The 18,928-nt window shown below is 41.0% G+C and overlaps 1 protein-coding gene across 1 annotated transcript in view; it reads right to left on the bottom strand.

Annotated features, from left to right (window-relative positions):
* Positions 1 to 301: 301 nt before the first annotated feature.
* The window catches only part of LOC147421912 (uncharacterized), a 91,059-nt gene continuing 72,432 nt past the window's right edge, over positions 302 to 18,928 (bottom strand). The window contains exons 10-17 of the mRNA XM_086502986.1: positions 5,656 to 5,731; positions 5,322 to 5,424; positions 4,379 to 4,447; positions 3,640 to 3,676; positions 3,486 to 3,560; positions 1,128 to 1,179; positions 1,009 to 1,053; positions 302 to 585 (exon numbers count right to left, since the gene is read on the bottom strand). Of these exons, the coding sequence (XP_086359112.1) occupies positions 488 to 585; positions 1,009 to 1,053; positions 1,128 to 1,179; positions 3,486 to 3,560; positions 3,640 to 3,676; positions 4,379 to 4,447; positions 5,322 to 5,424; positions 5,656 to 5,731 (555 nt within the window). The 3' untranslated portion in view covers positions 302 to 487. The remainder of the gene's footprint in view (positions 586 to 1,008; positions 1,054 to 1,127; positions 1,180 to 3,485; positions 3,561 to 3,639; positions 3,677 to 4,378; positions 4,448 to 5,321; positions 5,425 to 5,655; positions 5,732 to 18,928) is intronic.

The following is an 18,928-nucleotide window of genomic DNA, read 5'->3' as shown; positions in this document are numbered from 1 at the left end:
TCATGACAGTCCTTTCCCCCGTAAAATCCAAGTGGTGTTCGTCTCCACTTGGTATATCAAACTTTCAACCATGCAGACGAAGAGAACCTTCACCACGACTATGACAGACTCGGCACAAGCATGGGTAACGCAGTACGTGGGGCTGAATACCTACGACGAGGTGAAGGAGTTTCTCGGTGCATTTTGAATGCAACCGACAGCTGCACACGTTCTGAATGCCCTGAACAACTTAAAGCAGAATGATTAAAGGAATGTGCCCACAAGAGATGCAAAGGAAGACTAAGGCCATGAACAACATACAGAACCACATAGAATTTGTATGGTTAATTTGATAAAACATAGTAAATAGGTCTCTATGATGATTACATATGGTCAAAAATTAACAAATAATGTGGGTATCCCCATCTGAGTAAAAACAATCCAATGGTGGTATTGTCAATAACACGTGCTTATAGGATCCAAATCATTTGATTTGGTTACACAAAAATTAGCTTGTTTGGAGTATTTGGGACAACTTTTCACCTATCTCCTCCTTTGCTCTGCTTGAGACAGGTGGGTCTCCAATATAGATGTCAAAAAATGCTCCTGCGGTAAACCCATTTCGTGTACTCAAGAGTTAGCCAAGAATACATGCATGTTGGCATTGCTTACAGACAACCACATGGGCCATGGACACACTTGAAAAACATACCACACACAGGACAAGAAGAAATCAAGTAACATTCACTGCGTAAATAAGTGAACACGCACAGGAACAGCAATTCATGTTGTTACATCCCTAGACATCAGGATGGACGCCTGAGCAGTGTCCGGCCAGTGTGAACCAGGCCCTTCAGCCTAGGGCAGTTATGGGTTTATAGCTTAGGCTAGGGTGGTTATGCAGTCCTATACACCCATAACCGCGCTAGGCTAAACACACTGGCCGGCAGGCGCCCATTCTGATGACTAGGAACGTAGCTCATGTTGTGCATTGAACATGGATGGATGTTTCGCAATGGTAAAGCTTACGGCAAAAATCACGGCTGTGAATGGTTCCAAGAAGCTGTCCATCAACTGCTCCAAACAATAAGCACAATTTCAGACACCCAAACCTTAATATTCATGTCTTTAGAAGTCAGTATACTTACTCTCAGTCCTTAATTGGCCACCAGACAGCCACCTAAAGTCAATAATTGTACCCTGCAGCACCATTGAAAATTGGATAAGTTGAAGAACAAGGCGAACACTCACGTTGGCATCTTAAAACAAAAAGTTAAAAGAGAAGCCCTATAAAAGGACCATTTACAAAGTCTTTTGAAACAAAAGACGTCATGAGGCTCTTCCATGAAGGGATCCATTTACAGACTAAACAAGTGAAACATTCACGAGGCCTGCTAAATTCCAATTAAAGGGTGTGATGAATGGGTAGCTCCTTAGCGTACCAAAAGTAAAATTAACTAAGATTTACTCATCTAGTCCTCGTTTGTAGTTGCATCTGCGAGTATAGCTTTGCTTGCTAAATTAATGTGGAGCAGCTGAGTGATTTATATCAATTTTAGCAAGGAGGAGGACTTCGGTGCCATAGCTGTTTCTTTGCTGATGACTGGCAGAATTGAAGAGCTGGGGTTTAACGGCGCCGATATAATTGCTTGCTGATGATTGGCAGCGTCAAATGTGATGGGGAGCTGCTTGCGTAAGTTTGGATTCTCCCCTACAGAGGTGATCACACTGTTGCAGGGTTTAGCACTGGGTTTGGCAATAAAAGGAGCTATAGAGCATGCTGCCATTGCTAAGATGGGGCAAGGAGGAGGACAGAGGGCAGGCTAATACCTTCTCAGCCTTCTGTCTCGGCACTTCCCAAAAGCCTGAAGAGAATATCGTGAGGTGCCTTCTTTGAGGATAAAAATGATCCCTATCAAAAATGTATCTAATTAGCTTTTTAAAAAAGCTACTCATGATCGGTCCACCACCCAACCAACCCCATCACTATAGATCATGTTTTAAACACGTTCGGACGATGGATCAGTCACACTCGTAAATACATGGAAAGAGGGACCTCTGTGTCATTTTCAGAAGGGTATCTGCCATCCACAAATTGCTCAGTATGCAGGCAAACTCTTCACGGTACAACTTGCTCGATTTCTTCAAGGAGCAGTTGGTGCAAAGAGCTGATTGAAAAGGTAGACTATGTGTTGGGCTACATACGATGGTGGCGTTGTGGGGTGTGGGTCCTACTCGCTCCCAGATCTGCAGAGCAAGCAAAAGCCATCAGCAAAGTAGTCACGCCCTCTGATCAGGCTCTACAGCCCTGCAGTGGCTCAAGCCATACCCTGCCACAGAGTCACCAATAGCATTTCATGGCTGTTGGTAAGCTCAATGAAGCTGAAGCCGATTGCTTTGCTCCCTCCAGTTGTCAAGGGCTGTCCCCCGATTGTAGCAACCCATCCATGGTGCGCTGCCCCTCGCCTCAAACAACCTCAGCAGCCCAGCAGCGGCACAAATACCAAATGTTGCTACCGCAATATACGCTGTTCTGGAGCCACCTCTCGACCTAGTCAATAGCTCCTGGGACCCGCTCATGATTGCACCGAAGCGGATCATCGTATTCATGATTAGCTCACCTGGCAGGCTCACCTGGCAGAGCTTCAAAATACAAGTTGATCTGCACATCCATTGTCAACAAGACTCCAACAAGACTCGTGCGGGCCCGTGTGGCTCACACAGAGGTCTTACTCCCCACTGTTGCCTCCAGGCTCCAAGAGGCCGCCTAATCTACCTTTGGTGAATGCGTTCTTCTACTTTATGCTGCTCCAATTACCCATGATTTATGGGACACATAAATCTTTGCATCATTACCTTTACCTCCATTCTCTCTCTTGATCGACCACTATCTCGTTCAACCAATGGTATATTTTCTACCAGAAACCAGAACAATATAATTTTAACGTCAATCAAAAAACTGTGCATCTAAATTAAAAAAACCTCTCCTTTTTCATTAGCAAAAAGGGGAAGCATCACGAAGGCCTCACCCCTTTGGGGCAGGTCAAAAATTGAATTCAAAAATTGGGTTTGTATAAGATCTGCTGCCACTACGTTGTGCAACTTATAGTTGTATTTTTTCTAAATCTGCAGCAGCCAACCCAACCCAATTCCAACACCCCTGGCTGGGACAAATAAGAGAGGGAGAGCTCCTAAGGCAGTGACCTAAGCCTGCTTTTTTCGAATGACAAATATAATTTGAACCTCATTAACCACTCATCCTGCCTGATTTTTGCCATGTCTCAAGCAAGAGTTTAAAAGAGAACAGTTGACATTGCCTTTTGGCCTTGCATGTAAAGCTATCCATCATTGCACACTTCATACTGATGACCCTGTTCTTTAGGGTTTATGCCTCAGTAGTTGTAAAGTCACTTACAGCCCAGCTTTTGCGACATAGGAGGTTCTTTAATTTGATTAAAGAAGCCTTGTTTTTGCTCAAAAAGAAAGAGTTTCAGAAAAAACAGTACCCGAGGTAGTAACAAATTTTGTGAAAAATAAGAGTTGAAAGCTTCCAGGCCCTCATCAGCTTCCGTGCCTTTCATCTACTACCATGTCCAAAGAAATATTATACCTCGAGTCTTTTAGCATGGGAACAACAAAGACATCCAGAAAAGAACTGACCTTTTTCAAGCGCTTTCTTAAGGACGTATCAAAAGCACTGCGAACAGGCAAAAACATCTCTTAGGTCCATATAGCTCAGTTGTTGCATAACCACTAGCTCCACATAACTCAATACTGAATAGCAAACCCCCTCTCCCCTTATTCTCTTTCTTTGAAGCAACCCAAAAAAACAAGAGTAGTTGTTTGAAAGTTTGCATTCTCTTCTTTAATGCCTGGACTGTCTGTATGGCACAAGGGCCATAGTGACATGTGAGAGAGCAACCTTGCTTTAACACCACTTCTTCGAAGAGGAACAGAGAGAACTCAGTAGAAACTCCACATGAAAGTTGGAGCATAAAAAAATCAAGGACTATTGATCCCTAAATTTTAGGTTTTGTGTCCCCAGTGCTCCCCCTTATGCTGGTTGTCGACACTTGCCCTCCTATAAAAAGACCCTACATGCCAGCTTTCAGTATATGAATATGAACCTCTGATTGGCCAATCATTGCTACTTTTGGCAAGCTACCCAACTTCTCCATGGCTTAAGGTGAGTTAACTGGTGTCAGCCAAATTGATATTTAAGGGGAGACCGGGTAGGTGCCGGGCCTCTGGCTGTGAGAGACACGAGAGAGAGAGAGATTGACACAGAGACGAAAACCACACAAAGACGTTAACCGATGTATCATTTATTTATAGAAAATAGGTACATGGAAGAAAGTAGAGCTTCTGCCTGTATCCAATACAAACACCAAACACATACCTTTTAACCATTCCCATTTTCAAAGCTTTGTAATGCACCATCAAACGCACAGTCATTCCCAGGTCATGGCTGGATATCACAAGACAAAGACAAAATATTGTCATCGACGATTATATTATAGCTTGATACTTAAAAGTCTTACTACATATACCACTCAATTCATAGGCACTTCAGAGGAAAAGGGAACAAAGGGTCCCTACAATATAGGAGAAACATACCAAAATACACATCGGAGAGCTCACACAGGTAAAGAAAAGAGTAGTAACAAACCAATGCTAGTAAGAAAAGCAGAAGCCCAGAGAGCACAACACATGGCCTTTCAAGCTAATTTACTGACTCAGTCAGCCAGGACTGCGGTGATCCTGAAAACATGTGGTGGGTGTCCAGCTGGAGGTCAGTTGGGCATGTCAATGCAACATAATTTAAAATATTTATGAGGTAAATTTCCGCATGCAATACCTTGGATAATTGTGAATTAGATGGTCAGCTGGTAATCCACTGGCCATGTTGATATGCTATGGCACAAAATGGTCATGCCACTCCCATGCACAATCAAACAAACAAGGTTTGGAGCAAAAATTTGGTGAAATGAATTTCACACAAAGAAGCAGAAGAGCATCGAGACAACCAAATAATTTGGTGATGAAGCATCAAGCCAACCAAGTAATGTAAGTTCATAAACAGTTTAATGCACTTGAATTAGAGGCTAACTATGTCACATCATTATAATAAAATTGAACATGGTATAGTGCCTTGTCCCCATGAATTTGTGTTAACAAGCTTCGTGCAACATAGCAAATTGATATCAACAAAAAAATGTGAATGGGAGACAAATGAGTTTAAGTGTTCATGACATTAATGCAGAAAAGCAAAAGTAAGCTGCTCCTTGAATATAATATAGTCAATGTTCAATTTACCATTTTCTCAAACCGTTTAATAATACCTTAGAAGGTCTGCAAAAAAACGTTGGTCATGTTTCAGCTCTTCAGAGGAAACAGCACCGTACTTATCACTCAGTTGGGCTTTAAGCATGTCTGGTCTGATATCTGCACTACTCGAGAAGCATCAATGGTGTCATAGATAAAAAAGGCCTAAAACCGCTAAGAGTTTTAAGAGGATGGGCAGATGCATAACATCACAGAAATTAAAGTTCTAAACACATTCATAGTAGGTAGGGTACTTGAACCACACAGATGCGTAACAGTGTCATTAAGCTTTCTTCATGAGAAAAGATACCCCACTGAAAGAATCTAAAAATTAAAGGCCATTGTACTTACACAAACCGAAGGCATAAATCTTGATGGACTTCAGCTTCATCACGGTCAATCCTCTGAGCCCTACTCCAGCTAGTACCTTCAGAAACAAAGTCCAAAACACAGTCAACTTCCAAAATGAAGGAGCTGCTTAGCATAAAATCCACGAAAAATTTCAGCTCAAAAGCACACAATTTGTTCGTTCGGCCATGAGAGATATTACAGCATACTTTAAATCTCCTTTTAGATATCTTGTAAGGAGAAAATAGACACTTTTTCACTAAGCTGCGAGCATTCTTGAATTTATATGGGTTTAAGGAGAAGCAGTGACAGAACTTAGCTCTCTCACCATTATCCACCCATTTGTTTTGGCAATGCCATATATCAAGGTAAATTGAATTCATCTCTGCAGATATGTGGAGCAAAGACCCAAACATCCCCACATTCCATCGTGGCACACTGTACTTTTACTTGCGATGGGCAAGGCAAGAAATAAAAGACTCTGATAGCACTGTAAGCAGCTTCTGCTCTGTCAGAAGGCGGTAAAGACAGGGAACCACTATATCTGAAATAAAACTTGCAAAAGATTGCAAGTTAAAAAATGGAGATAAGGTAAGAGAGAAAAGTATCAATTATACCCAAGCAGTCGTTGACACATTGTTTCCTAACCTTGATGTCACGTGACACATCCCAACCCTATGTGTCCGTGGACAAGCCATACCACAGCAGGGTTCAGTCAGTCCAGTCAGTTTTGATTAGCAGTGATCTGGCACTTTTGTGAGTCTATTCGTAGACAGTGCATGCCCAGTCACTTAGCATAGATGCATATCCTCTGGTTGCACAAAGCATGATTATCGGAATTCCCATCAGAATCCATTAGCATTAGTTAGGGGATTTTTCCAGTGCATTTAGCCTATTTTCCTATTTATTGGTTATTTTCACTTATTATTTTTAAGTGACTTTCCAACAAAAGTAGGTAGGGCAATTTTGCTAAGTTAATATATAAGCAAACCCAAGTTAGCACTAAATGGCAGAAGAGGCAGCACGAGCTTCCCGCTCAACAGGCAACTTCTCAGCAGTACCCCCCCTCAGCAGTAGAACCTCGCCATACCTCTCACCATCCCCTTGGCGTTTTCACTCCCAGCAAGCAATCGCCTACAAGTCCTCTTGCCTGGCGTTTTCCAACCTCAGCATATACATCCCAGCCAACGTTTTTCAGCCTTGACATAAACGCCAGCATCACTTGCAGATTCAGCATTTTTTCAGCCTTGTCAAAAACGCCAGCTCAACAGTAGCAAAAACGCAGAATTCAGCAGTTGGATTCTCGCAGTTTTCAGCTTAGCCTTGTCAAAAACGCCAGCTCAGCAGTAGCAAAAAACGCAGAATTCAGCAGTTGGATTCTCGCAGTTTTCAACCTATGACATAGTAGCAGATCAGCCCATAGACGGTTGCAGATGTTTCCCCCATTTTCAGCCATAAAAACGCAGCCAAAACAGTCATTTTCAGCCACCGAAACAATCCCGAAATTCAACGATCAGAAGATCTCAGATTTCAGCCATCAAGTCGTCGTCGTCATCAGCATAGTCCCATTGCATCAGTCCATTGCATTCGCATTGTACACCTTTGTGCAATCAAAGTAGACCACTCTCGCCGACGAGAGTGGGGCCTTCGGAGGAGGGTTTTACAAACTCTCGGGTGTCGTATCTCTTCTCTCTCCTTCTCTCAATCTCATTCACTTGCACGCACAATATCCACTCACTTTGTTCGTGATCATAGCACTCTCCATAAGACGGAAATCTCTCTCTTTCCTAAGAACTAAAAAGGAACCTTGAGCAATAAAGATCACTAATCTTGAGAAAATACAACATTCATTCCGCTGCACCTTACACTTGAAGTACTTTTCGATCACACAATCTCAGTTTTGCCACATTTCACAGCGCATTACAATTTCCACATACGCACAACATAGCATGTATGCAATATGTTTAGAGTATTTAGCACTCCTATTGCTTCACCTTTGTCTAGGGCATACTTGTCTAGCTAGTGTGTCTCCAAGGCTGGTAGCCGTTGCCCTCTTTGCCCTTTCATTTTAAGGGCGCCCCCATTTATTTTTGTAGGGTGTTGGGTAGTTTTGCCCTACCTCCACCTCTAAACCTTGCCCTTTCATTTTAAGGGCGCCCCCATTTATTTTTGTAGGGTGTTGGGTAGTTTTGCCCTACCTCCACCTCTAAACCTTACATATGTAGGGCATGTGGCAGGTTAGATGTGTATCTATCATTGTCCACTGCTTATTGCAAGCCAGTGGTTCATGGTGGTTATGGGGGCTCTCTCTCTAAACTTACACGAGGATATCCAGCCTCTAGACTTACACGAGATATGCAGCCCCCGCACGTCTGGAGCAGATGCATTCACTAGTACAGTTCCAAGAGCCCCGAACTAAGCTATGGCTGTTTGATACGCTGGTGACATCCACACAATTGTATGGTTCAGATTTGGGGACCTAGTCTTGACCACTGCATGCACTCTGGAGAAACCTCTAACGGGTGGAGGGTGATGAAGAAACCACTTGTCACTATGATCTCCAAGCTGATCCAATGCAAGGCAGCAATACCCCATGAGATTGTTAGAACAGAATTGCAGCTACTCCGATGGTGGTTGAGGCACTTACCAAGTCAGTTATGTATGTACATGGCTTGTGGGACTTGCCATCTTATCGCTACGCTAGATTGGCCCTCAAATCATCCCGCCAACTAGCTTTGAGGGGCGACTCCAGATGTTGGTATGCACAGATGTCCACGTGGTTTCAGTTACATGATTTCACGATGGACAAATTGCCACCTTTTCAGTACTCCTTGGATGCACCATCGCTCGCACTCACTCGCCTGGAGATCAACAAGACAGTCTGACAGGATGTTACAGGGACGGGCACCACGTGCCAATGGAAAAAAACAGAATGAACAACTTTTAGCACTTCAAATAACAACTGATTGAAAGAGATGCCCAACACACGAGATGAGGGTTCCACCCCGAGAGAGCACTGGTCCCAAACGTTGGAGAGAGCACTGGCTCCAAACATTGGAGAGAGCCCTTTCGGTGTTCTTTATATTATATATACCTTCTAAGTTCAGAATAGTCTGAACTCACGAATTATAAGAGGGAATAAAGCACTCATAAAACTATAAAAGCAAGGGACACACGAAAAGAAAAGAAAAACAAAAACAAACAAACAAACAAACTAAATCACTTTGTTTGCTACGAAACAAAACTAGATAAAACAAAACATTATTAACTTAAAAATGTTTTTAGAAAAGGCATGTCTAAAATAAGTTGACGCAACTTACTTGGCTTAAAACAAGTACTCAACTTTAAGCAAAAAAAGGATAAGACATCTTAAAAACATAATCCTAGAAATCAAACTTCACACAACTTATAACGGAACACATTCTTAAGTCCTCAGGTAAGCTAAATATGAAATCGAAAAATGAATACTACTACAAACCTACGAAGAGCAAAGAACCAAACTTGACAATATGTGATCTCAACTTCACTGCTTGTCCAAACAGGAAAAATAAGATTATCACCTTTATCATGCATAGCTTGGACAATAGCTATGACATCCCTACTCACATCGTCAGTGCCCAAGAGTAGGTGCAGGTTTATATAGAGGCCATTCATGCTTTGACCGTACTCTACAAAACCAACGAGCTGAGTTTCTATCACCCTCCGGAGGTGATGGGCATACTCAGCCATGATAAAGGCTAGCAATTGTCAAGCTATAGTGAAAATACTAGAAGCGCTAAAGATCAAAACAACAAAATAAGGTGTTATTAAGTCAAACAATAAGTGGGCTTTTTAGCTCCCCACTTCTATTGAATTTACTACTGATTATCTTAAACATTCCAAAGGAAGAAACACTAAAAATAAACTTACTACGATGCAAAAATGAACGAAATTTTTTCATGATTCTTTTGAATGAGTATCCTTTTTCAACTAGTAAAGAAATAAGATGGCAAGATTGAACAACAAAAGTAGATTTACTAGAACAAAGACTAGAAAATCTAAATAGTTGAGAGCAAATGACACCGTACTTAGCTAAAAGAGAAATGTTCGAAGAAATGTGAGGCCTGGGGATGATTTTTAGATTGGCATATTCTGGTTCAAGGCGCTTATCATAGATATCTACTTCTAATCCCAAGGGAGTCTGAAAAATCTTAAGGTCTAAAAAGGCACAACAATCACTATTTGTGGTATAGTTAAGTTCACAAAACTCCTTGGGATAAATTCCTCCGCCTACAGAACTCGAATTCAAGTACGTAAAATCTTGAAAAGAAGGAATGTCAGGGACAAAAAGATCGTCTACAAAGCGTCTTACATTGCATAACTTGTGCAAAAATATTGGGCAAGTGTTAGCAAGGATAAGACGCTCCATAAAATCAAACTCATAAGTAAAAAGATAGAAATTAGCAAGAAAAACAGCACAATTGGTTAAACTCAGTACAACGCCGGTATTCCATCCTCTGCACATTCACACTGAAGCGTGCCAAAGAATGGGCCCTTGGCTCATATTTTAAGCCCTTTTTTAAGCCCTTGGCCTATGAAAAGCAGTTTACATGAAAAGCATCGATATTTAAAAGCATCTGGCCCAGAAGTTGGTGCCCAAAAGCAACCATCACATTTTGCAGAAATCCGTACAGCTGCCACATGGCACTGTCAACGCGAATTGTGGGACTATCCGTACAGTTTGCCACGTCAACATGTCAACGGAAATTATGGAGTTCCGTACATCTACCACGTGGTGCAATCCAACGCTAATTGTGGCAATCCGGTACAGTTGCCACGTCATCATCTTTGATTGTGTATGTATGTCGACTTTACTTCTAGTGACTTGGGCCCCCATCGGACGGGGTCCAATAAGTTGGTAAAACTTCTTTTGCTACTTTTGCTTCGTCTGCTGCTTCTAGGGTTTAGGCTCCTCGATTGGGATTTGCAGGTGGGCTCCATTTTTCAGTGGCTTGACACGTCAGCAGTTTGTGGCATCCCCCCTTCTTGAAAGAGAGTGATCGTCCGCAATTACAACATATCTGCAAAACAACTCAAGTTAGCTCAAAAACTTTCGAGGGTCATTCCGAGGGACAATCAGTTTTCTTAATCCAAATTGGAGCTCTTGATATCCTGGGTTGTTGGTTTCCCAAAAAAATCTCATCAATAAGGAGTCTCATTTCAAATTGGAGCTCTTGATATTATGGCTAGTAAAATTAGCCATCATACCCAAACCGTGCTAATCTCCAACAGGTGTCTTGATACACTAAAATTACATACCCCAGCAATCTCATTCAACTAGGAATATTTCAATAGTTGGCACATCACAATGCAACACAAATGCTCACATATGCATGTTAGAAACATCTAGCCACCGATGAACACTCCCCCCGCAAATAACCATCTCAATCCGAGCCATGAGCTGTTCAACGACTCCCTCATCACTCCTCCCGCAAATAACCTAAAAAGGTCCGAGCCATGAGCCGTTCAACGACTCCCTCATCACTCCTCCCACAAATAACCTAAAAAGGTCCGGGCCATGAGATATAGAGGCCTTTTGCAACCAAACGTGCCCAAACCACAACCTACGTCGTTTGGAGGTGCGGAGAGTAATATATATACCTTCATAAGTTCAGAATAGTCTGAACTCACGAATTATAAGAGGGAATAAAGCACTCATAAAACTATAAAAGCAAGGGACACATGAAAAGAAAAGAAAAACAAAAACAAAAAAACAAACAAACAAACAAACTAAATCACTTTGTTTGCTACGAAACAAAACTAGGTAAAACAAAACATTATTAACTTAAAAATGTTTTTTAGAAAAGGCATGTGTAAAATAAGTTGACGCGACTTACTTGGCTTAAAACAAGTACTCAACTTTAAGCAAAAAAAAAGGATAAGACATCTTAAAAACTTAATCCTAGAAATCAAACTTCACACAACAACTTATAACAGAACACATTCTTAAGTCCTCAGGTAAGCTAAATATGAAATCGAAAATTGAATATGAAATCGAAAATTGAATACTACTACAAACCTACGAAGAGCAAAGAACCAAACTTGACAATATGTGATCTCAACTTCACTGCTTGTCCAAACAGGAAAAATAAGATTATCACCTTTATCATGCATAGCTTGGACAATAGCTATGACATCCCTACTCACATCGTCAGTGCCCAAGAGTAGGTGCAGGTTTATATAGAGGCCATTCATGCTTTGACCGTACTCTACAAAACCAACGAGCTCAGTTTCTATCACCCTCCGGAGGTGCGGAGAGTAACCACTACTCAGACTTCTTAATACTCCCGCCGTAAATAACCATCCAAGTCCGGGCCATGAGTAACAACAACAATACTCCCCCCGTAAATAACCACAAGGGTCCGGGCCATGAGTAAAAACAACACTTTTCAAACATTCAATACTCTCCCCGCAAATAACCACAAGGGTCCGAGCCATGAGTATGTGCAAGCATTCTCAAACGTCATTTCTCACTACTCCACCTAGGAGTAAATCACCAAGCATTGAAACTAGTATTCAAACCAAAGTCAAACAGTTCCAATCGGCACCAAGACAAGTTTAAAACAGATACCATCCATTTCAAACAAATTTCACAGTACTTCATCAAACCGTTCAAAGTATTTAAAACAACTAGATAATTCATTCAGGTAATTGTTCGGACAGCCAAACTTTGAGGACCACTGGCTTGTCCTTCTGCATCACGGTAATGGTTCGGTTACGGATCTGGAGAGTCGCCTCATTCTTGTCATGCTAACGCATGCCCAAAGAACATCGCAATTGCCCAACTTCATAGTGTGGAAATCGGCTTTTCCGTGATATCCTTGGATGGTCACTGGAAGAGCATCAATGAGAGGTACCACCTTCTGGGTCTGATCGGTGGCTAACTTAGCTTCAATTTCACCACCTTGTGGATCATAATCAAAATCCATCTGCTTCAGGAATTCTGGATGGATAAATTTTTCGTAGCTTCTGGGTCAAAGAAAATTAGGGCTTTCAAGCCGTTGACTTTGCCATATGCTCGACACAATTCATTTGTACTTTCAAGGTGTATGCCATAGACGTTAGGTACAAGTCCAATGGCCGCTTCAGCTCGTTTGGTTGAGGATGGTCCCGCAGTTCTGTCAACCGTCGACGCGAGCCTCGGCTCCGCTCGTCTATCAGTGCGTGGGGACAACCAAAATAGTTATGTCCTGTTTGAAAGCATCCAAAGCATCGGCCTTCTTGTAATAAGGTGTCTCGTTGTTGAGGCGTCAAACGAGGCCTTTGCGGTTGACTTTCATGAGAATCTCAAGAATTTGTTCGTTGTTTTCGCGAGTTCTGGTTATTAGCGTTGTTTTCGCGAGTTCTGGTTATTGGCCGGAGTTACTTCTATAGTAAACTCTAGCTTGCCTTTCATTAATATGTAGCCGACCGCGACATGGTCCATAAGCTCTTGCATAGTTGAGACTTGCTTGACCAGGTAATATTTCTGCAATGGTGATGGTAGTCCAATGGTGTATCTCTTGCACTGGTCCTCCAAAAAAATAAACTTAAAGGAGGACACCGCAAGGTAGACGTCGAGAAACCTTTGGTTATAGTCGTCTATGGTCTCTGTGGCAAGCATTTTCAAGTTGCCCCATTCTACCAAGATCCGAACTTCAAAGAGAGAATTCATATAACTTCATGCAAATATTGTCTTGTAAGCTTGCCAGGTCCTTGGAGCATGCAGTTGCGTCCTGATTGAACTCCACCAGTGCATGGCATTATCTTTAAGAAATCCCGTTGCTCAAGAAATCTTGGATTCTTCTGTATAGTTCCCCAAAACACAAATGTTGTCAAATTGTTGTAGGAACTGCAATGCTTTCTTTCGATCTTTCATCCCGGAAAAGGTAAAAAAAATTGACTTTCATGCCGCCATCCTTGAAATCTTTCGGTTGGTTAGGCGCGTATCTCGGGTTGAAAACTTTGCAGCACTGGAAGATTCTACTAAGGATGCCGCGAAAGAATGTCGCGAAGCTCGTAGAGGAGAAATGAGGAGAAATTGCAGGTACTCTGCCGAATCCATGAATGCCATGTGGTCTTGGGTTCTTTATGGCTTATGCCCCATAAGACAGAGCGATGAAGACAAGAGCGCGCCCATGCGCGATGGAGTAAGGGTGGGAGTGGCTAATAAGTCCGGGGTCGGGACACGAAGATTCTTTATAAAAAATTTGGAAGCGCCGGTTTTGCTCTATCTGCTCATTTATAGAACAAGTATGCTTTCAGAAAAGCACACGCTGGAAGCTCTGATACCACTGTCACGGGGACAGGCACCACGTGCCAACGGAAAAGAAAAGACTGAACAACTTTTAGCACTTCAAATAACATATATCTTCATAAGTTCAGAATAGTCTGAACTCACGAACTATAAGAGGAAATAAAGCACTCATAAAACTATAAAAGCAAGGGACACAAGAAAAGAAAAAACAAAAACAAAAAACAAAAACAAAAACAAACAAACAAACTAACTAAATCACTTTATTTCCAGCGAAACAAAACTAGATAAAACAAAACATTATTAACTTAAAAACGTTTTTAGAAAAGGCATGCATAAAATAAGTTGACGCAGCTGACTTGGCTTAAAACAAGTACTCAACTTTAAGCAAAAAAGGATGAGACATCTTAAAAACTTAATCCTAAAAATCAAACTTCACACAACAACTTCTAAAGGAACACATTCTTAAGTCCTCAGTTAAGCTAAATACGAAATCGAAAAATGAATGCTACTACAAACCTACGAAGAGCAAAGATCCAAACTTGACAATATGTGACCTCAACTTCGCTGCTTGTCCAAACAAGAAGAATAAGATTATCACCTTTATCATGCATAGCTTGGACAACAACTATGACATCCCTACTCACGTCGTCAGTGCCCAAGAGTAGGTGCAGGTTTGTTCTATAGAGGTCATTGATGCTTTGAACGTACTCTACAAAACCAACGAGCTGAGTTTCTATCACCCTCTGGAGGTGATGGGTATACTCAGCCATGATAAAGGCTAGCATTTGTCAAGCTATAGTAAAAATACTAGAATCATTAGAGATCAAAACAACAACATAATGTGTTATTAAGTCAAACAATAAATGGGCTTTTTAGCTCCCCACTTCTATTGAATTTACTATTGATTATCTTGAACATTCCAAAGGAAGAAACATTAAAAATAAACTTACTACGATGCAAAAATGAACGAACGTTTTTTATGATTCTTTTGAATGAGTATCCTTTTTTAACGAGTAAAGAAGTAAGATGGCAAGATTGAACAACAAAAGCAGATTTACTAGAACAAAGACGAGAAAATCTAAATAGTTGAGAGCAAATGACACCGTACTTGGTCAAAAAAGAAAAGAGCGAAGAAATGTGAGGCATACGGATATATTTAGATTGGCTTATTCTGGTTCAAAGCGCTTATCATAGATATCTACTTCCAATCCCAAGGAAGTCTGAAAGATCTTAAGGTCTAAAAAGGCACAACAATCACTATTTGCGGTATAGTTAAGTTCACAAAACTCCTCAGGATAAATTCCTCCACCTACAGAACTCAAATTCAAGTACATAAAATCTTGAAAAGAAGGAACGTCACAAACAAAGAGATCATCTGCAAAGCGTCTTACATTGCATAACTTGAGCAAAAATATTGGGCAAGTGTAGCAAGGACAAGACGCTCCATAAAATCAAACTCATAAGTAAAAAGATAGAAATTAGTAAGAAAAACAGCACAACTCGTGCCCATAGGGATATTAATGTTTGCCCGAAAAGAGTCACCGACGGTTATATATAAATTGTCCAAAAGAAAATCTAACCAAGATATGATGTCAATGTCATCTACAATCCTGATGAATCTCTTTCTTCCTTTGTCTACATCTACATTCTTACTTTTTAGCTATAAGAAGTCAAAGTTCAAGGCTGACTTTTCTATTAGCAATGCCTTGTACCTATCCTTCTCAAGCTTGTACGCAAAAACTTTTGAAATAAAAGACTTGACTCTAAATTTAAGGTCCTCCAAATTTAGCTTCGTGTATAGCGTTGTAAAGTCAAAAGTTTGGAGACATAAAGGAGAAGATTTCTCATTAAGGCTTCTTGAAGCGTTCAAAAACTTTATAACAAGAATCACACCTACTGAATCATTTATAATCCAACTTGAATCGGTAGGTACGTCTGTTTCCTTTAGCATATTTTTTCACAATTCATTTACGCTAGGTAAAATGGCTTTGAAACAATAACTAAGCCATTTGGAAACCTCAGTCAAAGAGGTGTTACAAGAAGCAGCTATAAATCTAGGCTTTATAGGATTCTTGTGGAACTTCCAAACGGTATATAAGGAAGGTAATTTAGGTTGGCACTTGAAACCAAAAGACTTACAAAAGTCTTGATGTTAGAACTTTTTGCATGTAACAACAAAGTTATTAGAGCACTTATCTACGTAAGAGATTACAAAATCACGATGAAATTTCCTAAGAGCATCACGATCAGAAGAAGATAAGCTATTTCTTCCTGAAAAAACGTTCCTAGAGCAAGATGCTAATTTCAAAGAAGCTTTCTTGAGGACTACAGACTTCCAATGGGTAAAAACACCTTGAACTCCTAAAGACTCCTCAAACTTTACTATGAAACTAGAAATTCCTTTCTCTATGGCTTTGAGAAGGCAAGAGTCATTCGAGGAAGGGAGCCTATATTTAGTACCTCTTGAGAAAAGGTCTTTCAAAGAATCCGAAGGAAGAGTAGAACAATCGGCAGTAACTACATGACCCAAAGCTCCATTTACGTAAGAAGAAAAGGTAGTTTTACTACAAGGGCAATCAATACTTGAGATTGCTAGCCTTTCTTGACTTTTAAGATTACGTCCAATGTCACTATAGTTGAAAGCTTTTTGTCCTAAAGTTTTCACAGATTTAAAAGCTACAACGGGCTGGTTCCATACCTTTCTCACACAAGGAAGGAGAGCATAGAAAGCTTCTTGAGATTTCAAAATAGAGCTTAATCCAATCTTGTCTAAGTCAAGGAAAGTGAAGATAGTAATCAACAAATCTTTCTTTCCAACCAAGAGATTTTTCAGACTAGAACACTTGGACTTCCAAACTTTGCCTAACAATACTCGGAGTTGAGTACTATGAGACTCTCTTAGCTCCAAATCTTCATAAGAGTAGTTCTCGAGGGTATACAAGAGCTTAAATAGGATCCTTATATTATACCTTTCAGATAATTTTTAAGAAAAAGAACCCAACTCCATGGCTCTAGATAGGTAAATCAATCTCCGTTTGAAATCCCCATAAGCAAAAAATTCTATGGTTAGAAGGGCCATCACTCTCAATTCTAGAGATGGAAGCCCTAGGGAGACCTTGTACTCTACTAGAAATAGTGTTGTGCAGGACAATTGGCTTCATTTCAAGGATAGAAGGTGGATTTGAACAAGAACCTTTAGGAATCCAAGTTCTTTTAAACTGACTTGAAGGGAGAACTAACTCGGGTTTGGGATGCCTTCGCCAAAGCATAGGTTTCTTATGGTAAATTGTCTTATTTTTACGTAAAGAAGACTTTCCTTCCAAGTTGAAACCTTTAGGGAAAAAAGTATGCAAAGTTCTCATCCAAAACAACTCTCGAGGCCACGTTGATTTATAGAACTCTTTAGAGTTTCTAAAATTACCCTCTATGTGCTCAATGGGAAAACAACGGAAAGATTCAAAGCCATGTTTTGGTATTGCCGCATACAAGGGTTTCACACTTTCACGTATGGTGCTCTTACTTTGAGCTTTTCTCGCTTCTTTTATGTCCCTGAAAACGGACAAAAGCTGTTCGAAAGGTTTGGCCAACATACACCATAGAACTATTATGAATACTATAAATAACATAAATAACTTGAGAGGTATGAGCCGAACTTAAAGGACGATCTACCGCAAGATCTTTTTTCCTTAAACGCCTCAAACGATTGAGGGCTTTTATGGAAGAACTTGTGTGATGAGTACTAACTAAGATATTCTTGAAAGAAGCCCAACGAATAGGACCATCACCAAAAACATGCAAATTCTTCAAATTAAACTTAGCTAAAAACTTAAAACTTTCTTGATACAAATTATGACTACTTCTAGCTACTCAAAAGAAAGAAGGGTCAAAAAGACGTACCTGAGAGTCATCAACATTGCTAGTTGAAGTTGAAGAAGAAGTAAAAGTGTTTTTCATTTTTGTAGTAAGGTCAGTGTTTCAGATCAACGCCCGCCTCAAGGCTAAAGATCCTAAGGCTAGATTGGTGCTAATCACACCCCTCATTTGTATAGCAGGGTTGCTGCCAAGCAATGAGGTCCTTAAATAAGGCTTCTTGCTACACTCAAAAGATCATCGACAATAGCGTGCAATCGAGTGTCTATGATCCCTTGCTAGAATCACTACTCAACCTCTCCTCTCACAACTTCAATTAACAATTGAACTAAAAGAGATGCACGACACACGAGACGAGGGTTCCACCCCGAGAGAGCACTGACTCCCAACGTTGGCACCCCTTTCGGTGTTTCTTTATATTGCTTGAACTTAGTACAACACCAGTACTCCATCCTCTACACCTTCACACTGAAGCGTGCCAGAGAATGAGCCCTTGGCTCATATTTCAAGGCCCTTGGTCTATAAAAAGCAGTTTACATGAAAAGCATCAAACTCTAAAAGCATTTAGCCCAGAAGAAGCTGATGCCCAAAAGCAACCAATGCGTTTTGCGAGAATCCATATAGCTGCCACGTGGCACGGCCAACGCGAATTGCAAGGTTGTCCGTACATTCTGCCATGTCAACATGTCAGTGGAAATTACGAAGTTTTGTACATCTGCCACGTCAGCAATCCAATGCAAATTGTGGCAGTGCGTACAGTTGCCACATCATCATCTTTGAGTGTGTGGGTGTGTGCCCGCTTTACTTCTAGTGACTTGGGCCTCCATCGGACGGGGTCCCATAAGTTGGTAAAACTTCTTCTGCTGCTTCTGCTTCTTCTAGGGTTTAGGCTCCTCGGCTGGGATTTGCAGGTTGGCACCCCCAATAGGACACCCCCTATAGCAGCGACCTCGAGCTCAACAGGCTGCCCTTATACCAACCACTCCCCTCCCCCCCCCCCCCTTTTTTAGTGGTTCAGTCTTTACTTCGATACATTATTTTTGTATTGGACACTTTGACACATGTGATGACGATGTGATGTATTGGTCTCATAGGTCTTTCAAGCCTTTTGTAGACATTAATAAACATTTC

The sequence above is a fragment of the Adiantum capillus-veneris genome, chromosome 27 (genome assembly GCF_014529385.1).
Source record: "Adiantum capillus-veneris isolate H3 chromosome 27, ASM1452938v2, whole genome shotgun sequence".
NCBI lineage: Eukaryota > Viridiplantae > Streptophyta > Polypodiopsida > Polypodiales > Pteridaceae > Adiantum > Adiantum capillus-veneris.
The sequence above is the reverse complement of the archived record's forward strand: the minus strand, read 5'-3'. Positions and strand labels throughout refer to the sequence as shown.